Source organism: Astatotilapia calliptera, chromosome 22 (genome assembly GCF_900246225.1).
Source record: "Astatotilapia calliptera chromosome 22, fAstCal1.2, whole genome shotgun sequence".
Classification (NCBI taxonomy): Eukaryota; Metazoa; Chordata; class Actinopteri; order Cichliformes; family Cichlidae; genus Astatotilapia; species Astatotilapia calliptera.
In genome coordinates, this window is record NC_039322.1 from 13,070,209 (window position 1) to 13,086,568 (window position 16,360).

General features: G+C 40.8%; 3 protein-coding genes across 3 annotated transcripts; all 3 read left to right on the top strand.

Annotated features, from left to right (window-relative positions):
* Window positions 1–452: 452 nt before the first annotated feature.
* mterf1 (mitochondrial transcription termination factor 1) lies at window positions 453–3,178 on the top strand. The gene is made up of 2 exons (XM_026157356.1): window positions 453–519; window positions 1,624–3,178. The coding sequence occupies exon 2, from the start codon at window positions 1,655–1,657 to the stop codon at window positions 2,816–2,818; it is 1,164 nt and encodes a 387-aa protein (XP_026013141.1). The 5' UTR covers window positions 453–519; window positions 1,624–1,654; the 3' UTR covers window positions 2,819–3,178.
* An 860-nt stretch (window positions 3,179–4,038) lies between these two features.
* On the top strand, window positions 4,039–10,815 carry dus3l (dihydrouridine synthase 3-like (S. cerevisiae)). Its single transcript, XM_026157323.1, has 16 exons — window positions 4,039–4,232; window positions 4,440–4,530; window positions 5,276–5,531; window positions 5,645–5,993; window positions 6,472–6,506; window positions 6,605–6,697; window positions 6,885–6,926; window positions 7,087–7,239; window positions 7,360–7,476; window positions 7,696–7,761; window positions 8,112–8,222; window positions 8,490–8,586; window positions 8,769–8,844; window positions 9,825–10,013; window positions 10,284–10,412; window positions 10,528–10,815. The coding sequence occupies exons 2-16, from the start codon at window positions 4,454–4,456 to the stop codon at window positions 10,598–10,600; spliced, it is 1,863 nt and encodes a 620-aa protein (XP_026013108.1). The 5' UTR covers window positions 4,039–4,232; window positions 4,440–4,453; the 3' UTR covers window positions 10,601–10,815.
* Window positions 10,816–11,726: 911 nt separating this feature from the next.
* LOC113015327 (zona pellucida sperm-binding protein 4-like) lies at window positions 11,727–15,232 on the top strand. Its single transcript, XM_026157331.1, has 12 exons — window positions 11,727–11,953; window positions 12,180–12,500; window positions 12,581–12,696; window positions 12,776–13,022; window positions 13,089–13,211; window positions 13,296–13,468; window positions 13,991–14,088; window positions 14,220–14,365; window positions 14,467–14,644; window positions 14,720–14,855; window positions 15,016–15,090; window positions 15,160–15,232. The coding sequence occupies exons 1-12, from the start codon at window positions 11,809–11,811 to the stop codon at window positions 15,166–15,168; spliced, it is 1,767 nt and encodes a 588-aa protein (XP_026013116.1). The 5' UTR covers window positions 11,727–11,808; the 3' UTR covers window positions 15,169–15,232.
* The last annotated feature ends 1,128 nt before the right edge of the window (window positions 15,233–16,360 follow it).

A 16,360-nucleotide genomic window follows, 5' to 3' on the forward strand; every position in this document is an offset into this window, starting at 1 on the left:
ATTCACTTCACCTGTCATTGGTTGATATGTTCTATTCTTTCAAATAGAAGATCTTTGCTTCCATCTAGTGGTTATAAATCAGTATAAAGGCAATGGCTTTACAGATTTCAGAGGAAATGTGCAGAAATGACAAGGAACAGGTGAGAAGTCTCTGATTTAAACACGCAGAAAAACACTAACAGAAAAAAAATTAATCACTGTCAGCAGAAATATGAGGCTGAAAAAGGCAATGGCTGGAAAACCTAATTAAAAATAAAGTTAAACGGAGTGTTAGCAATATAGTCAACAGCAAAAAAAAAGAACGAAAATAACGAAACTTACACTGTATTAGATTATCTGAGAAAAAACATGTTTCAGAAGATGTGAGGTGGTGTTTGGCACAAACTCCACCATACCAGTTGTGTCCCTATCGTATTATTTTGTCATTTAACCTACAGCCAATAAATATAACGAAGAAGAAGAATCTCGCGAGAGTTCTTGGAGTTCACGTTACCGGCATGGAAGAAATGTTGGCTTTTGGTATGTTTTTAATACTTTTTAAAGCAGACTGGTACTTAAAGGGCTATTACTGATTAGATATTGTACACCGCTAAACAGAAACGACTGTGTGCTTTGGTTGGACTCTTCAGTTAGTTATTCCCGGGCGAATAAATAAAAGCTTCCCTTTGTATTACTAACGTAAATAACTTTGCCAAAGTAACGTACGCATTATGTAGTAAATAACTAGTAAATGGCCAGTATCAAGCAGTTCACAACTAAGTTTAAGAATACTTGTTTGGAAAGTTTCTGTTACTGGTGTAAGCTTGGAGCGGTGTGTCAGCAAATCAGATTAGCAAAGAAAAAGATTAATATACCAATGTCTTAATGGTTTCACTAAAGATTCATATATTTGTAAATTAACATATCCAAAAGTAAACCAATCATATCTTACTAATAGCATCTGATAATAGATGTGCTCACCAGTTACCTGTCTGCATCTTTTTTGGCCAAGTGGCTTTTCTTTTTTGTTTCTTGGCTTTTCTTTAATTATATTAAAGCCCTTTTTTTTTTTAATTTAGCAAAAGTGCTGTGAAAAAACTTAAGTACACCCTTATTACTTCCATAGGAATTAAGAGGGTTTGTAGTAGCTAGGTGCTGCTTATCAAATGCATGATTGCATGATTGCATGAGTTTTTGGCAATTTGCTGGTCCGGAGCATTCAGGTGTGTGTTAACACAATGCCGCAATTTTTCCAGGATCTCTCTGAAAGCTAAAGCTTGGCCCGAACTGGGTCATGCTGCAGGACAATGATCTCAAGTATAGCAGCAGCATCTACAACAGAATGTCTGAAAAAGAGAAGAATCAAGGTGCCGTGGTGGCCCAGTTAAAGCCCAGACCTTGGCCTGACTGAAGTGCTGTGGGGGGGGCTCCACCACCTCCACCACCTCCAAAATTCCTCTACAATGTAGTGAGAGACTGATAAAGTCACACAGAAAACAGTCACTCCAACTTACTGATTATAAAGGTGGTTCTACAGCTGTTAACCAGTGGGGTTTGATTAGTTTTTCACAGGACTGCAGCTGTGAAAACTGTCTTTTCATGAGTGTATATTAACATGTCTGTTTTTTCTTGTCTGAATTGCAGTGATGCTTCAGTGTGGCCCTCCTCAATAAAAATGGCAGGAGTTCCTGGAGTGAGAGCCCTCCTCACTGTGCAGCGATCGGTGACATTGCAGCACAGCTTTTTTGGCTTCACTCCAATACATTTTGCATCAGCCTGCTTCCCCAGAAGGCTTTACAGTACTTCGACAGGAAGTACTGAAACAAAGCCGCCGGTAAACCCGGAGAATGAATCTCTGCTCGAGAACTTGAACCTCATGGGAGTTGACGTGAGGATGGCACGCCAGCGTCAGCCTGGGGTGCTTCGTAAAATCTTCACTAATGAGAACGGCCTCGCTCAGTTCCTGCAAGGAAAAGGTGCCGGCCGCAAAGTCATTGCTAGCATAATATCCCGTTATCCCCGAGCCATCACTCGCTCCATTGAACACTTGGAACAACGCTGGCAGCTGTGGAGAAACATCTTCCAGACAGACGCAGAAATCGTAAGCATCCTGGATCGCTCACCTGAGTCGTTTTTCCGCTCCAGTGATAACGACAACTTGGAAAAGAACATAGATTATCTGGTCTCACTGGGACTAAATGCCAAAGATCTCCACCGGCTGCTGACCACAGCACCGCGCACATTCTCCAACAGCTTAGAGCTCAACAAGCAAATGGTGGAGTTTCTGGAAGATATCTGCACAGAACTCGGTGGAAGTAACCCAGAGCAGTTTGCAAAAATGGTCATAACAAGAAATCTTTACATTCTAATCAGAAGCACTAAGAGAGTCAAGACAAACATCGACAACCTGAAAGCATCACTTAAGTTGAGTGATTCAGAACTGCTGGCTCTTCTTCAAGGCCACGGGGCAGAAATTCTGGACCTTTCCAACGAGTACCTGAAAAAGAATTTCAACAGCCTGGAGCAGAAGATGACCGCACTTGGCTGTCGGAAAGCTGATGTTAAAAAACTGATCATCAACTATCCGATGATCCTCTACATTGGGCCTGACACTCTGAGCTCTAAACTAGACTGTCTTTTAAAAGGAGGAATAACAATGAAGCAGATACTGGAAAAGCCCAAAGTTTTGGACTACAGCACACAAAACATTACAGGGCGACTAGAGGAACTGAGAAGGTTGGGCTATGACTTCCAGAAGAATGGCATCAACATCCTCGATTCAAGTCGAAAGCGGTTTGCCGCAAAAATAGAAAAACTTTCTGCCTCACCAGAAGAATGAGTGTAGCTTGCTGCCTGTCAGACAGTGTTGGCTGATACTTTTTCATCTTTTTGACTTAAGAATAATCAGGTTTTATGTTCAGAGATAATATGATTGAGCTCTTTTAATATCCCAAACTTAATTCCAGTATTGAAATCTAAACATTGTGCCTGTGATATTCTTCTAGTCTCACAAAAGTAATTAAAGCAGTAAAAATAATAAGTTGAAGGTCTGGGGACATGGAATTACATTTGAAGCTAATGAGTAAAAGGAAATTGTCAGTGGATTACCCATTATGTAATGTTTCAGCTCAAATACCAGGTGTTTTAATCCATCAATACGCTGTCTTGGAATTAAAAAAAATGCAAAAGATGAAATACATTTGACTGAATGTTTCATTCACAGGTAAAGTTATGGAATGACTTATGTGATGTTTGTTTTTAAGCACTGAAGAAGACTTTTGGGCCATTTTAAAACCAACACATGGTAAGAGTCATTAAGAAAATGGGTTTTTCTTTTAGTTAAATGACTGGAGCAAAGATCTCCATTTACACTCACCATACAACTTTGTTAGGCACACTTTGCAAATACCAACTTGGACCCTCTTTTTTTCCCTTCAGAACAGCATGACACAGATTCATCTGAGATTTTGGTCCATTTTGAAATGACAGCATCACACAGTTGCTGCAGATTTGTCCGCTCTTCATCCATGATGCAAATCTCTTTTTAATATATATTATTAGAATTTAAAGGATATTTGTCAGCATTTGTTACTTGTTTGAATAAATATTACAATGTAAACATCAATTTTGGAGGGCATATGAATCACAGGCATGTAGAAATCGCATGTCTCAAACAAATGCATCAAAGCCACATCAGGCAGGCTGATAACACATTTTATTGTCATTCGAAGTTTTTAGCTCTCAAATGGTTCAGTCAAAACAAAAGGAAAGAAAACTGCACAAAATAACAAAACTGGATATAAATAGATACATTATTGAATAAGGTTAAAAACTAAAAATAATACGGTCTAAAATAAACAATAGTCAGTTAAACTAAAAAGCGAGGGCCTTGTGAACCGGCTGCCGCGACAGACTTGACCAAATTGACAAAGACTAACGATAAAAACATTTCATGTATATTTTTAATTTGTTTTACTTAGTCACACTCCAGCCCAGTAGGTGAATCTGAGTGCTGGATTTCAAAGGCAATGAGAAAGATTTGCAAGCGGTTCGCGGAACCAATGTTGAGCAGCAGGTTTACCACGGACGTATCTAAGGTGCTGCACAACGGTTTCCTCGCGATTCTGGGTTGTGCATGTCCAGTTGTGGAAAAAAAAAAACCCAGGAACTTTTGACTTGATTTCTACGTTCTGTACATCAGTTGTCTTTTAACTTCACGGTTGGAGCAAGGCGGTTGTTTACTCAGTATATCGGTAAGTGGTCTAACTCAGCTACAAGAGGAAGCTAACTGGTGGAAGTGTAAGGTTAAATATGGAGCACAGAGAAAAGCAGGCAAGCTGATTATGATAATAAGGCAGTACCTGAACTGGTTTAATGTGTGCATAAAGTGTCCTAACGTAGGATTGGGAGCTGAATGGTCCTGTGAAGTGTTTAATTAGAAAGGTGTTAAAATGTTGCAGGAAGAGAGACTGTGATGGAAACAGCGGAGGAGGTGAACGTTTCGAAGAGGGCAGACGTGGCTGCAAAGGGTGAAGCTGCGATCAAACCAGAGTAAGATACTGTTAATAACTAAGAAAACTGTGGAAATCGCATTTATATGTTTTTGCAACAGATTTCAGGAGAGGGAAGCTGCAAATTAGAACAATCTTTCTCCAACTTTCAAAAGAGACAGCCATGAGTCAGGGGACTGAAGATAACGCCAGATTTTTATGATGAACGTAAGCCAGTTAGTAAGATGGGAGCAAGCATAGCTGAATAAATAACCATGTGTTTGAGTTTATGAAAGAACAAAGCAGACCATCTGACCTGAGCAAACAGCACAAGCAAGGCACGTGACTATAAGGAGGCTGTCTGCATCTGAACTTGTTAAGATGTTCGTGTGAATTTATGTGAAAAAACTGTAGAAAGTGTCTACAAGAGATAATAACTCGTTTACACAACATAAAAAATATGGCCCTGTAGGGGTGAAACAGGGGCTTTGCAACCCCCAGTGGCGTAGTAAGGACTTACTGCCTTTATTTTCAGCCTTCCTGCTGCTTTGTCTGATGAAGCAAAGAGTGTTACACTGTCAGCAAAAAGGCTGTTGAAGGCCCTCAACTCTTTGCTTTCAGTGTTTCAGTGACCCATGCTACAGGGTCTTACTGGTTTAGCATAATTTACTCCCATTATGCTCTTTTTTCCCCAGTGTGAATATAGTTCATACTAAAATGCTTTAGTGACACACAGACTGTTTTTACACATAATTTAAAACAAAATTTATCAGGAGGATTCTTTCATCATCTTCTTATGTTTGCAGATTCCTTACAACCAAAGACAAGTTTCATGGGTTGTTAGACTCAGAGTGGCAGAGCTCAAAAAGAGAGAAAGCCAGTGAAAGTGATGCAGTTGAGGATTCAAAGGAGACTTCTTTGGAGGAACCTGAACCTAAAAGGCTGAAACAAAATTTTGAGGGTAGACCAGATGGCAAGCGTCTTCGGGGACAGAATAAGTCAAGGCCGCACACAAAGCCCACAGCCTACGATGAAAAACGACTTTGTCACTCAATCATTCAGGTATGAAGCTCTGACTCTGCATTCAAAAAGGCTCTGTGCAATACATTTTGATCCATATAGTTATTTTTGTGACTCCCCCCCCCCCCCCCCCCCCCCCCCCCCCATAAATTTAGAACAAAGAATGCCCCTTTGGAGCAAAGTGCTTCTTTGACCATGACATTGTCAAGTATATGGATTCTAAGCCTTCCGATATTGGGGAAACCTGTCACATCTATGAAACATTTGGAAAATGTGCCTACGGTTTGTCCTGCCGCTTCGCCAAGGCCCACACTACGCCTGACTTCAAATCCATGGAGAAGGCCGATCTGGTCAAGGTGTATGAAGGCAGGACTATGGTGAAGAACAACATGAGTAAGGAGCTCCAGGGTCGCCTGAGGAAGCGATCGGTGTCCTTCGAAAAGTCAGAAAAGTACCTGAAAACACTCTCAGACAACAAAGATAAAGGAGCACAGCAAGGCGACGGTAAGACAAGTGAAAAGGCTTTTATAAAGAATGCTGCCATCACAAATTTTGCTCATGCTTTTTAGGAAGAAACAGATACTGAGTATGTCACTCAAGCCTCTTTTTCACTAGTACCCACTTGCCTCGGCTCGGCTTGACACGGTTTTGGTCGTTTTCCATTACAATTGAGTAACATCTATTGTGCGTGGGGTCGTTATAGCAACACAGCCAAAAGTCCAGTGATTTACAGCTTGTGATTTTCTATTTTTGTGAAGGGGACGTTCTCATGATTCATCAAGTGTCACCATTGATTGGCTTTTGACCAGCTCACCCAGTTTTAGCAGATTAAATACACTCCTATTCTGTTTCTTTTAATCTGCACATGTGTTGACCTGTTGCTTACATACTCATACATGCATTATCAATTTTAGTGTATCTTAATTTGTTCCTTTGTCTCACTCATGGGATCTATGTGCATCTGAATTTTCTGCTGATCCAGCTGGAGAAAAACAGCCTGTTTCTAGTGAAGTACAGGTAACCTTTTCTACCAACAGCATTCCCTCTTACTGACCACTCTGTCATTGAGCCTTATGTTTATTGCGTGTGTTTTTCATGTTTCTGACTAACTGTAGACCAGCTCAGATAAACAGTCTGCTCCAGTGAAGACCGTCGGCCCGTTGACTGATGCAGATGTCATCAAGCTGCGCCCGTGTGAAAAGAAGCAGGTATATCTCTTCCAGTCGCTTTCCTCCAGAGTTTTCATGTCTGTTTAAATGATAAACAAGGTGTTTTAATAAACTGTTCTAATCAGCAGACATCTGATACTCATATATATATTTAGGGAATATTTACACGATTTAAATTACAGTCAAATTGCATTGCTTAATGCCTCTTTTTGCCTTTGTTCTTAAGGTGGATTTTCAAGACAAGCTCTATCTCGCCCCTCTAACAACTGTAAGTACCATCACACTGAAATCAGTATTGGAGTTAGTGGTAGTTGTGTTTTTTAATATATTTCTATCTTTAAATCCAGGAATGTAGCAAGTGCAATTAAATAATGACCTGTAAATGAGGTCTGGATCTGATAAAGCAAGTATTTCTTTAATTTCTTCAGTGTGGAAATCTGCCTTTCCGTCGCGTGTGTAAGCGCTTTGGTGCAGACATCACATGTGGGGAGATGGCCATGTGTACAAACCTGCTGCAGGGGCACCAGTCTGAGTGGGCCCTCCTGAGGAGACACGAAAGTGAAGATGTGTTTGGTATTCAGGTGATGTTTAAAATCTTCTGAAGGATTCAGTCCTATAGAGGGCGTTGTTGGTAAGACGTCTGGATTTGTGTGAGAGTCCAAGACTGTGATTTTTTTTAAAAGCCTGAATTGCGTCTCTAGGTGGAGGGCAGTTTCCCCGACACAATGACGAGGTGTGCAGAGCTCATCAACAACAACACTGAAGTTGATTTTGTGGACATCAACTCTGGGTGTCCCATTGATCTCGTATACAACAAGGTAAACTCTTAACTTGCCCCCCCCCCAAATGCTCAGACCGTGACTTTTTTTTTTTTCTTTCATTTCCTAATAGACAAATTGAGACTTCCTATTTTGCAGTCAGATGCATTTTGTGTGTTTATACTACAGCACAAAGAGCACAGATACCAGCATTTGAGAGGAAGTGTTAAACATTAATATGACAGTCACTGACAGATGGCCTTTGTTTTTTCCCATCAGGGCGGAGGCTGCGGCTTGATGACACGTACCAGAAAATTTGAACGAATAGTCAAAGGAATGAATTATGTAAGTATGACTTTTTGCCTATTGTATGGTAATGATGCAAGAAGGAGAGTTTTGTTGCTCTTGTGGATCATTGCAAAGTTACAATTCAGTTCAATTTTATTTATATAGCACCCAATCACAAAAAACAGCTGTCTCAAGATGCTTTATATTTTAAGCACAGTATTTGAGGGAAAAACCCAATTCCCCCTCGAAAAGCATTTGGCAACAGTGGGAAGAAAAACTTTATTAGATCCTGGCTCAGGGAAGGGCAGCCATGTGCTGTGACTATTTTAGGGTGAAGGGAAGAAGACAGGATAAAAGACACACAGCCTTCAGTTAAAGGCTGAATGAAAACCTTTTTCTCCCTGTAGGTCCTTGATGTCCCTCTAACAGTCAAGATCCGCACCGGTGTTCAGGAAAAGTCTAACATAGCACACAAGCTCATCCCAGAGATGAAGAATTGGGGCGTCTCAATGATTACAGTAAGTAAAAGAGGAGCATGTTTGAGCAATGTGAAATCGTCCCTATGCCATAAATCAACATGATTAAAAGGAAATTTCATTTCTAGGTTTACAGAGTTGCCAGATGTAGCTGTAAGCATCCATAATTCTGAATCGGTATCATTTATGTAAATGTAAATATCCTATGGTGACGATTCATTCTCAAGATGTTATTCTGTTCGGTGATGTATAACATGTTTACATACGCCTCTCCTATTAAAAAACATTGACGCTGTGTTTTTCCTACAGTTGCATGGTAGATCCAGAGAGCAGAGATACACAAAGTTAGCCGATTGGGACTATATCACAACATGTGCAAAGCTGGCTAGCCCCATCCCACTTTTTGGTATGTGAATTTGTAAAGGTTACACAAAAAGACAAAAGCCTCCTGATGTTTAAACAGTTTCATGCATTTAGTTTGGCGTTCTCTAGGTTGTAAAACCTTGCACAGAATGCAGTGTAGTGTTTTTATTGTACATGTTTTTATAGTACATATTAATCACAGGTGATTTGGTTTTATTTTTCTAGGTAACGGAGACATTTTGTCCTATGAGGATGCAATGAAAGCGAAAGAGACCGGAGTTTCTGGGATTATGATTGCAAGGTTAGTGTCATTTCCTTGCAGCGTAAAAAAAAAGATCGAAATGCCTTAAAAACAGATGACATCTGGAACTGATATGGTCTGCAGCCAGTGACTTTTGTTTTTAGATTTCACTTAAAACTTTTTCCATTATTAGAGTTCAAGTATATTTGTTTACACTCACTGGCCATTCATTAGGTACACGTGTCCCACTGTTTAACACAAATATTTCAGACTGCTTCCAGTTGACAGTCAAAATTGCAATACAATATAAGACTGCTGCCTGCTCTGGTGAAACTCCACTTCTGCTAGAACATTTGGATCAAAGGTTTAGAATTAGGTATAAACAACATGGATCCATCCCGGGTTGTATCTGTGGTTCAGGCTGGTGGTGTAATGATGTGGGGGATATTTTCTTGGCACACTTTAGGGTTGTGGAACCAATTGAGCATCATTTACTGCCACAACCTAACAGACTTCACAGTAACTCCACAGTCATCAGATCTCAGTCCAACACAGCAGCTTCGGGATGTGTTGGAACACGAGAGTCACATCGTGGATGTGCAGCTGACAAATCTACAAGAACTGTGTGATGCCGTCATGTCAATATGGACCAAAATCTCTGATGAATGTTTTTAGTATCTTATTGAATCTATGCCACAAAGATTTTATGTAGCTCTTAAGGCAAAATGGGGTCCAATCCAGTACTGGCAAGGTGAAACTAATAAAGTGGCCATGAGTGTATTTTGCCTCAGTGAAGTCAAGAATCTTTTTAAGTTGTTTTAAAACCCAGCAGCAAATTTGTCAGAGCTCTTAAGGCTAATATGTGGGTGCCTTTTTCCATGTATAATTTTCAGTTGAAGTGTGGAAACATTGTTTCTCAGAGGAAAATACAAAGAAAACACTGACCACAAATTACTCCATAGGATGGAAGATCCTTATACATTATTTATGTATGTATGTATGTATGTATTTATTTATTACCTTTTCTGGGTTCTCTATAGGGGTGCTCTCATTAAGCCTTGGATCTTCACTGAAATCAAAGAGAGCCGACACTGGGACATTTCGTCCAGTGAGCGACTGGACATCCTAAAGGACTTCAGCAACTTTGGCCTGGAGCACTGGGGCTCTGACACTAGGGGCGTGGAGAGGACACGCACCTTCTTGCTTGAGTGGCTCTCCTTCTTGTGCCGGTGGGCTACATCACATTTCAGAAATTTTGCATTTGTTCTTCTGTGAGCAATTCGATTCATATATTCTGTGCAATTAAGCTGTTTTAATATAATTTTAGGGTAACAGACTTATTTGTGGTCTTTTCCCATTAGTTTATGAGACTGGGGACATGTAATAGCTGAAAATGTGTGATAGACTATGTTGCATTCCACTGCATCTGACTCTCGCTGTTAAGTTTTCCTGTTTGCTGTGGTAAACGTTGCTTTCCTTCTCCCTCCATCTGTTCTCAGATATATTCCAGTGGGCCTGTTGGAGCGAGTGCCTCAGAAGATCAATGAGAGACCTCCGTACTACATGGGCAGGAACTATTTGGAGACACTGATGGCCAGTCAGAACGTAGAGGACTGGATCAGGATAAGGTGAGTACAAACATGCCTATTTTCTAGAATTACATTTCAAGATTGCACAAAATTAAGATTTTAAAAGTGCAAAATGTAATAATGAGTGTCTTATGAATTGTTTTCTACTTTCCAGTGAAATGCTGCTTGGACCCGTACCCAAGAATTTTGAATTCTTGCCTAAGCATAAAGCCAACTCATATAAGTGATTTTCTTTTTTGCTCAACTATTAAAATCATCAAGATTTGTGGGTTTTTTCTTCTTTTTTCTAATTTGTTCAAGAGATCAAGCTCAAAGACAGAAGATATTTTATGTTTTAAGTGATAAAGACTCTAGAATAGTTTGTTTATTTGACCTGTGTTGCAGTAGAAACATACATCGGTTTTCATGTAATTGAGTGCAAATAAATGTTTCGCAACAACAAGATGTTTGTGTCATTTTATTTTTCTATTGAAGGAAATTGTTTGATTTATTTGACCTTATTAAACAAACATACTGAACAGAGATCATCTGTCTGCATGAATTTTGTAAATATGTTTTGAAGTTCTATATTACCCTGGGTAAGCCCAGTGATGATTAAGTATGTAAAGTATTTTTTGGTTGGAAATATTTTGTTAAAATATGCAACAATAAAAAATAAAACAAAAGCAATAAGAGAATCTGAGCAAGAAGTGATAAATGATGTAATTAAGGCAAATAAAGAGGTTTTAAGGGAAGCTCGTTTTCTTCACTGGAAAAGTCAAACTTTTGGATTATTATCTTAAATTTGAGGTTTCAGTAAGAAAGTTGAGATTTTGAGATATTAACCCAACATTTGCATTTGGACTTTGCAATTTTCTTCCACAAGCTCAGACACGAATATTGTCATAGGCGGGGAAGAAACCACTTTCATCCCCGTTTCCTTATATATAAATAGAAGCTACTTTATTTAAAATATTTTGTAAGTCCAATTTTCTGGACTGCTTTAGTGCAGAGGTCATTTGATCTTTCTCAGCGCGCCCCACTAGTCCAGCTAGTCCACTTCTTAAACATGCCTGCGCCAAATTAAAACGAAAATAAACTAACATCACTCGAGAAAGATAAATTGTTGCGTTTTTTTTTTACATCTAAGGTTTACGGCCACCACAGAGAAACTTTAAGTGATTTAAAGATTTTTCATAGTATCTAAAAAGAAATTGCCATACCCTATATAATAAAATATTGGCCAGATTAATGTAAATTAAATGAATAATAATTAAGGTTGAAAATAAATAAATAAACAGGCGAGTTTCCTTCCCGCCTGTTTATTTATCCTTCCCGCCTGTAACGGGGCAGCAGGTGAAAAATCAGCAGCAGTCAGGTGCAATCAATTAAGCTAGAGCCAGTACTTGTAGCGGGGCGCGAGGCTTCCTGCAGCTGCATGAGAGCTTTCACGTGAATGGCTGGGTGTAGGCTCGAGCTGCTGCTAGTCCTGACTTGGACTCTGCTGCCGGTGTCCGTCCGGGGGTGGGAGCGCATAAATAAAACTGAGCTTCGCAGTTTGTATGAGCCCGGAGAGAGGGGCGAACCACATGACCCTACAGGTAAACGGCAGGGAGACGGTTGGGCAGGTGTATTTATCAGGATTGGTCACTTACGACTTGTGGCTTCTAACAGCTTGTTGCCTGACGGCTAATTCTGACAATCTAAGATATAGATTTGAGAGGAATGAACATCATGCTTATTACGCTACACTTCTAGCTTTTCCTGCCCATATGAATGGGGTTTTTACTTGTTATCAGTGACCTAACAACGACCTCTGTTGTCCAGATTACAGTAGTGGCCTTGACCAGGGTGAAGCTAAAATTCTTGAAGATGTGGTCCTTGAAGCCGAAGGTGTTGCCAGCAGTGAAAACTTTGACTCCGATGTTGACTATGTTGACTATGATGACTTGGCCGTAGATGATTCTAGACCCACGCACTATGGTGGTGGTGTGGACCGTGGGTTCCAGGTAAAATTTGAAGATGAGCCTCCAAGGAGCTGGCCAGGCAGTTGTAATCCAACTGCTGCTGATCTAGAAGTTGTTTGCAGTGAAAGTGGCTTCCAAATTACTCTGCCAACAGGACCTTTGAGTGAGGTTAAGGTGTTTGGTATGTACTTGGATTAGATTTTTAGATTTGTAATAGATTGAATTGCTCCGTCTGGTAAAACTGGCATGTACTTTCTCCAGGCTCTGGGGACAGTCTGCTGCCTATTGTTGGTGCGCCAGAAAACTGTGGTTATGAAGTGGATCCGCTGAAGAACACCTTAACTGTACCCTTCAATGGGTGCAATGTGGAGCGGCATGTAAGTTGCTTAAGAGTTTCTCCCTTGACTGTTTTGCTTAACAGGAAGTCATTAAACTTTATTTTACAATTTATTATAGGCGGATGGCTTCAGTCTACAGCTGTTGTACACCGATACACTTGGCCAGAGACGAGTGTCGACCACATCTTGCAACAAGTTTGATCCAGAAATGGTGCCACGTTCAGGTGGTGGGCCCTTGCCGTGTGTTAAACTGGTCAGAGATCCACAAGCACTGGTTCCACCACCTATGTTACCGGTTCCTCCAGTACCACAACCAGGATTGCCCCAACCAGCATTCCCTCAATCATCACCAACATTAAGACAACGTGAGTGGTTTGTAGAAGATGCTTTAACATTATTCAGATGAAATTAATTGTTTTTCCCTTTTTCAGATTGCAGCATCCCTGTGGGAGAGCAGGTGAGATGTGGTCATTATGGAATATCTGTCTCAGAATGTCGGGCCATGGGCTGTTGTGTGGATTTGCTAGCGTCTGTCTGCTACTACCCACTTGAAGGTAAGGCTAGTTTTTGACGGATGGTATAAATGTTGAATTTTTAATCTGTGAAACTTAAGTGGCTTTTTTCTATCCCTGCTGTAGAGTGCACAGTGGATCAACATTTTGTATTTGCCATTCGGTACAACTCTGCATCCATCCCTGTGGATCCTACCAGACTGATTGTTCCTGGAAATCCAGAGTGTAAACCAGCCATTGTTAACAACCAGGTCGCCATCTTTAAGTTCAAAGTTACAGAATGTGGAACCCATTCTTATGTAAGTTACCCCTTCAGCAAAGCTATTACTTGGCAAACTTTGTAGGAATGCTTTGACTTTTTGGCAGCAACCTGGTATATGTCCAAATCTGGAATAAGAATGCTTTGGTGCTTGACTTGGAGATGTTGGTATATGCTACTGCAGGACTAATTTTAATGAGCGGTCATGACCAGCTATCACCCTGATTTGCCACTGTAACAGCCTACACGTTTTGCTGCTAAATAGCAGGCAGCAGTACAGGGGGCAGTACTGCTGACAGATTTGGGGGGGTTTATGCAGCTTAAACTGGAAGGATGTCTCTAGTATGACATGTCTAAAGCTTGTTGACTGTCTGAACTCTTCCATGCGCCATCTGATCTGTCAGAATCAACTTTTAATCTAAACTGTCACTGGTATGAGGTTCTCCTAAAAGTTACAAAGGTTTTGAGACTTAAGCAGACACTTGGCTTTTAACATGCTGGCTTGTATTCTTGTAAATTGCACCTCAGTAAGTAAATCATCCAATGTAACTTGTGTTGACAGGATGTTGGTGAGGTGACGATATACCTGGCTGAAGTGCAGAGTATTGTTCTTGCTCTCAATCTAAAGTATGGTGTCATTACAAGAACTGATCCACTCAGGTTAGTGTCTTGTGCTAGATTTTAATATGCAAACACAAATCTAACAGACTGAGGGGCAGGGGCACATGGTGAGCAGTATGCTGTGTTCTAGACTGGCACGTGGTATTAATGGCTTATTTGATCTCTTGTAGATTTCTGATTGAGTGCCGCTATAACAAATGGGGCACTGCTCAATCAATGGCTAGTGTTGGCTACATGGTGAAGACCCCACCTTCCAGTATGCCTTCTTCAGTCATCTCTAACAGTTTATATGGTGTCGAGTTGAGAATTGCCAAAGGTTGGGCATTGCATTGTCTTTCCAACAAACTACAGTAGACAGGCTTGACAAACTCTGCTGGTGTGAAGACTGGCTAAATGCCTTCTGTTTCATCCCAACAGATGAGACTTATTCAAGTTTCTATGACCATCACCATCAGCCCTTGTGGCTGCTCCTCGGCCGCCCTGTGTATCTTGAATTGCGCCTCAGCTCTCCTAACGCAGATGCAATAATTCTTGTGAATTACTGCCTGGCATATCCTCGTTCTGCAAAAAATGCTCTGGTGCTAATCTATGAAGGGTAAGCACGACCATCAACCTTTTAGAGCTTGAAGGTTATCTTGAACTTCTGACTGCAAGTTATGCTTGTCTGCAGGTGTGCCAATCCTCATGACCCACATGTGTCCATACTTAAAGTCAGCAATGTTCCTGGAGTGAATCATGAAAAACGCTTTATAGTGAGTGCCTTCCAGTTCATGGATCAAAGGACAAACAAGTACCTAAATGAAGAGGTGAGTTGGAGAAGTTAATGCTGGAACAGTTCCTAATTTACATGTGTTTAAAAAAAAAAAAAAAGGTTGTCTGGGTTCTAAGCAGAACTGTTTTTAAAGTCAATGTTTGCCTTGGATATTGAAAGATTAACTTTGTTTTACTGTGTTCATTCCCTGCCAGATTTATTTCATGTGCTCTGCAGAAGTTTGTCTGCCAGCAGAAAAGAGATGTGATGAGCGGTGCTTTGATGGGAGGGTGAGTCTCTAAATCTTGGTGATAATTTGCAACTTGTTTAATGGTCTAATTAGATTCATTTTCTTCCAGGTTCAATAAGGATTTGATCTGGAAACTAACATTGTGATTTAACTAAGAAAATAAAGCCTTTTAATTCACTATGCATGGATCTTTTGTCGTCATTAAGAACTGCAAGGTATAACTAGTGTGGACCTCAGGGTTTGGCATTTCAGATCCAGACATTGAAATGTTGTTTATTGAACTTATCAAGCACTAAAACATGACACAATTCAGTGATCAGCAATCAAAGACTGCGGTGCATGCTACACAATGGAAACATTGAGCAAACACATGGAATGAGATGATGAGAGCCTTTATTTGTCAGTTGCAGGTCTTTTGCCCACAACAGAGATGACGGACATTGCCGACCGTACATACAATACACAAACATCACATTGGAGAGACGGGTCAGGCTAGGTAGCGAGGGAAACACATCGAAATGTGTAACACAAAAGGATAATACAGGAATGCACAGATATCAACACACCATAGCACAATAAACGCAGACAAGCAACATGGGAAAGAGTGCCAGTGTGTACATCTGATCTAGGACCACTGCAATCTTTTGACTGCGCCTCCAACTGACCCGATGTCCACATCAGAGGGGAGGTAAGCATTTGAGGTGGCGTCGAATCCAGGGTAGGGAGGGTGATGAGTCAGTGAGTGCTTATCAGTATATGTCTGAGTGTCCATAGTTCAGCTGAGACGGTGTCCTTCGCCCTGCCAGGCTAAGTAAAGTCTTCCAGCCAACCCAGGTGGCCTTGCATGGAATGGGAAGGAACAGCGTAAACAGTCGTTATCAGGGTATTTTGTTCAGCTCAAGCCTTGTAGCTGGCGCAGAGAGGGTATCCGCATGAAGTGTGTGGGTTTTTTTTTTTTTTTTTTTTTTTTTTTTTTTTAAAAACTATAGTGCAACCAGCTCATATATTTCAAAGCAGTTCTACAGTCCAACACTGGTCCCGTTGGAGAGCCGTGAGCTTTGCCATACTTGCGTTCTGTGATGTCATTTCTTGTGCTCAAGGAGCAGATTTCTGAGAACTCACGGCAGTGTGCCTCCCCGAGATGTCATCCAATTTTGCACCCAGAGATGTTATTCCGGGCTAGCCCTTCCGAGATGTATCCAGTCTGCAGTCAGATCTTATTCTGAGTATTCACAGCAGCCGTAGCCTCTCCAAGATCTTATCCGTGCTGACTCAATGAGCCCATTTTGAGAAACTCACGCCTCTCCCAT

Excerpts from the sequence above, each read along its gene's own strand:
- mterf1 (XM_026157356.1), top strand. The coding sequence starts at position 1,655 with ATGGCAGGAGTTCCTGGAGTGAGAGCCCTCCTCACTGTGCAGCGATCG.
- dus3l (XM_026157323.1), top strand. The coding sequence starts at position 4,454 with ATGGAAACAGCGGAGGAGGTGAACGTTTCGAAGAGGGCAGACGTGGCT. Across the intron at positions 6,507-6,604 it reads CTGTTTCTAGTGAAGTACAG|ACCAGCTCAGATAAACAGTC; the intron begins GTAACCTTTTCT and ends GACTAACTGTAG. Across the intron at positions 6,698-6,884 it reads GCCCGTGTGAAAAGAAGCAG|GTGGATTTTCAAGACAAGCT; the intron begins GTATATCTCTTC and ends TTTGTTCTTAAG.
- LOC113015327 (XM_026157331.1), top strand. The coding sequence starts at position 11,809 with ATGGCTGGGTGTAGGCTCGAGCTGCTGCTAGTCCTGACTTGGACTCTG. Across the intron at positions 12,501-12,580 it reads GAGTGAGGTTAAGGTGTTTG|GCTCTGGGGACAGTCTGCTG; the intron begins GTATGTACTTGG and ends TACTTTCTCCAG. Across the intron at positions 14,366-14,466 it reads CGAGTTGAGAATTGCCAAAG|ATGAGACTTATTCAAGTTTC; the intron begins GTTGGGCATTGC and ends TCATCCCAACAG.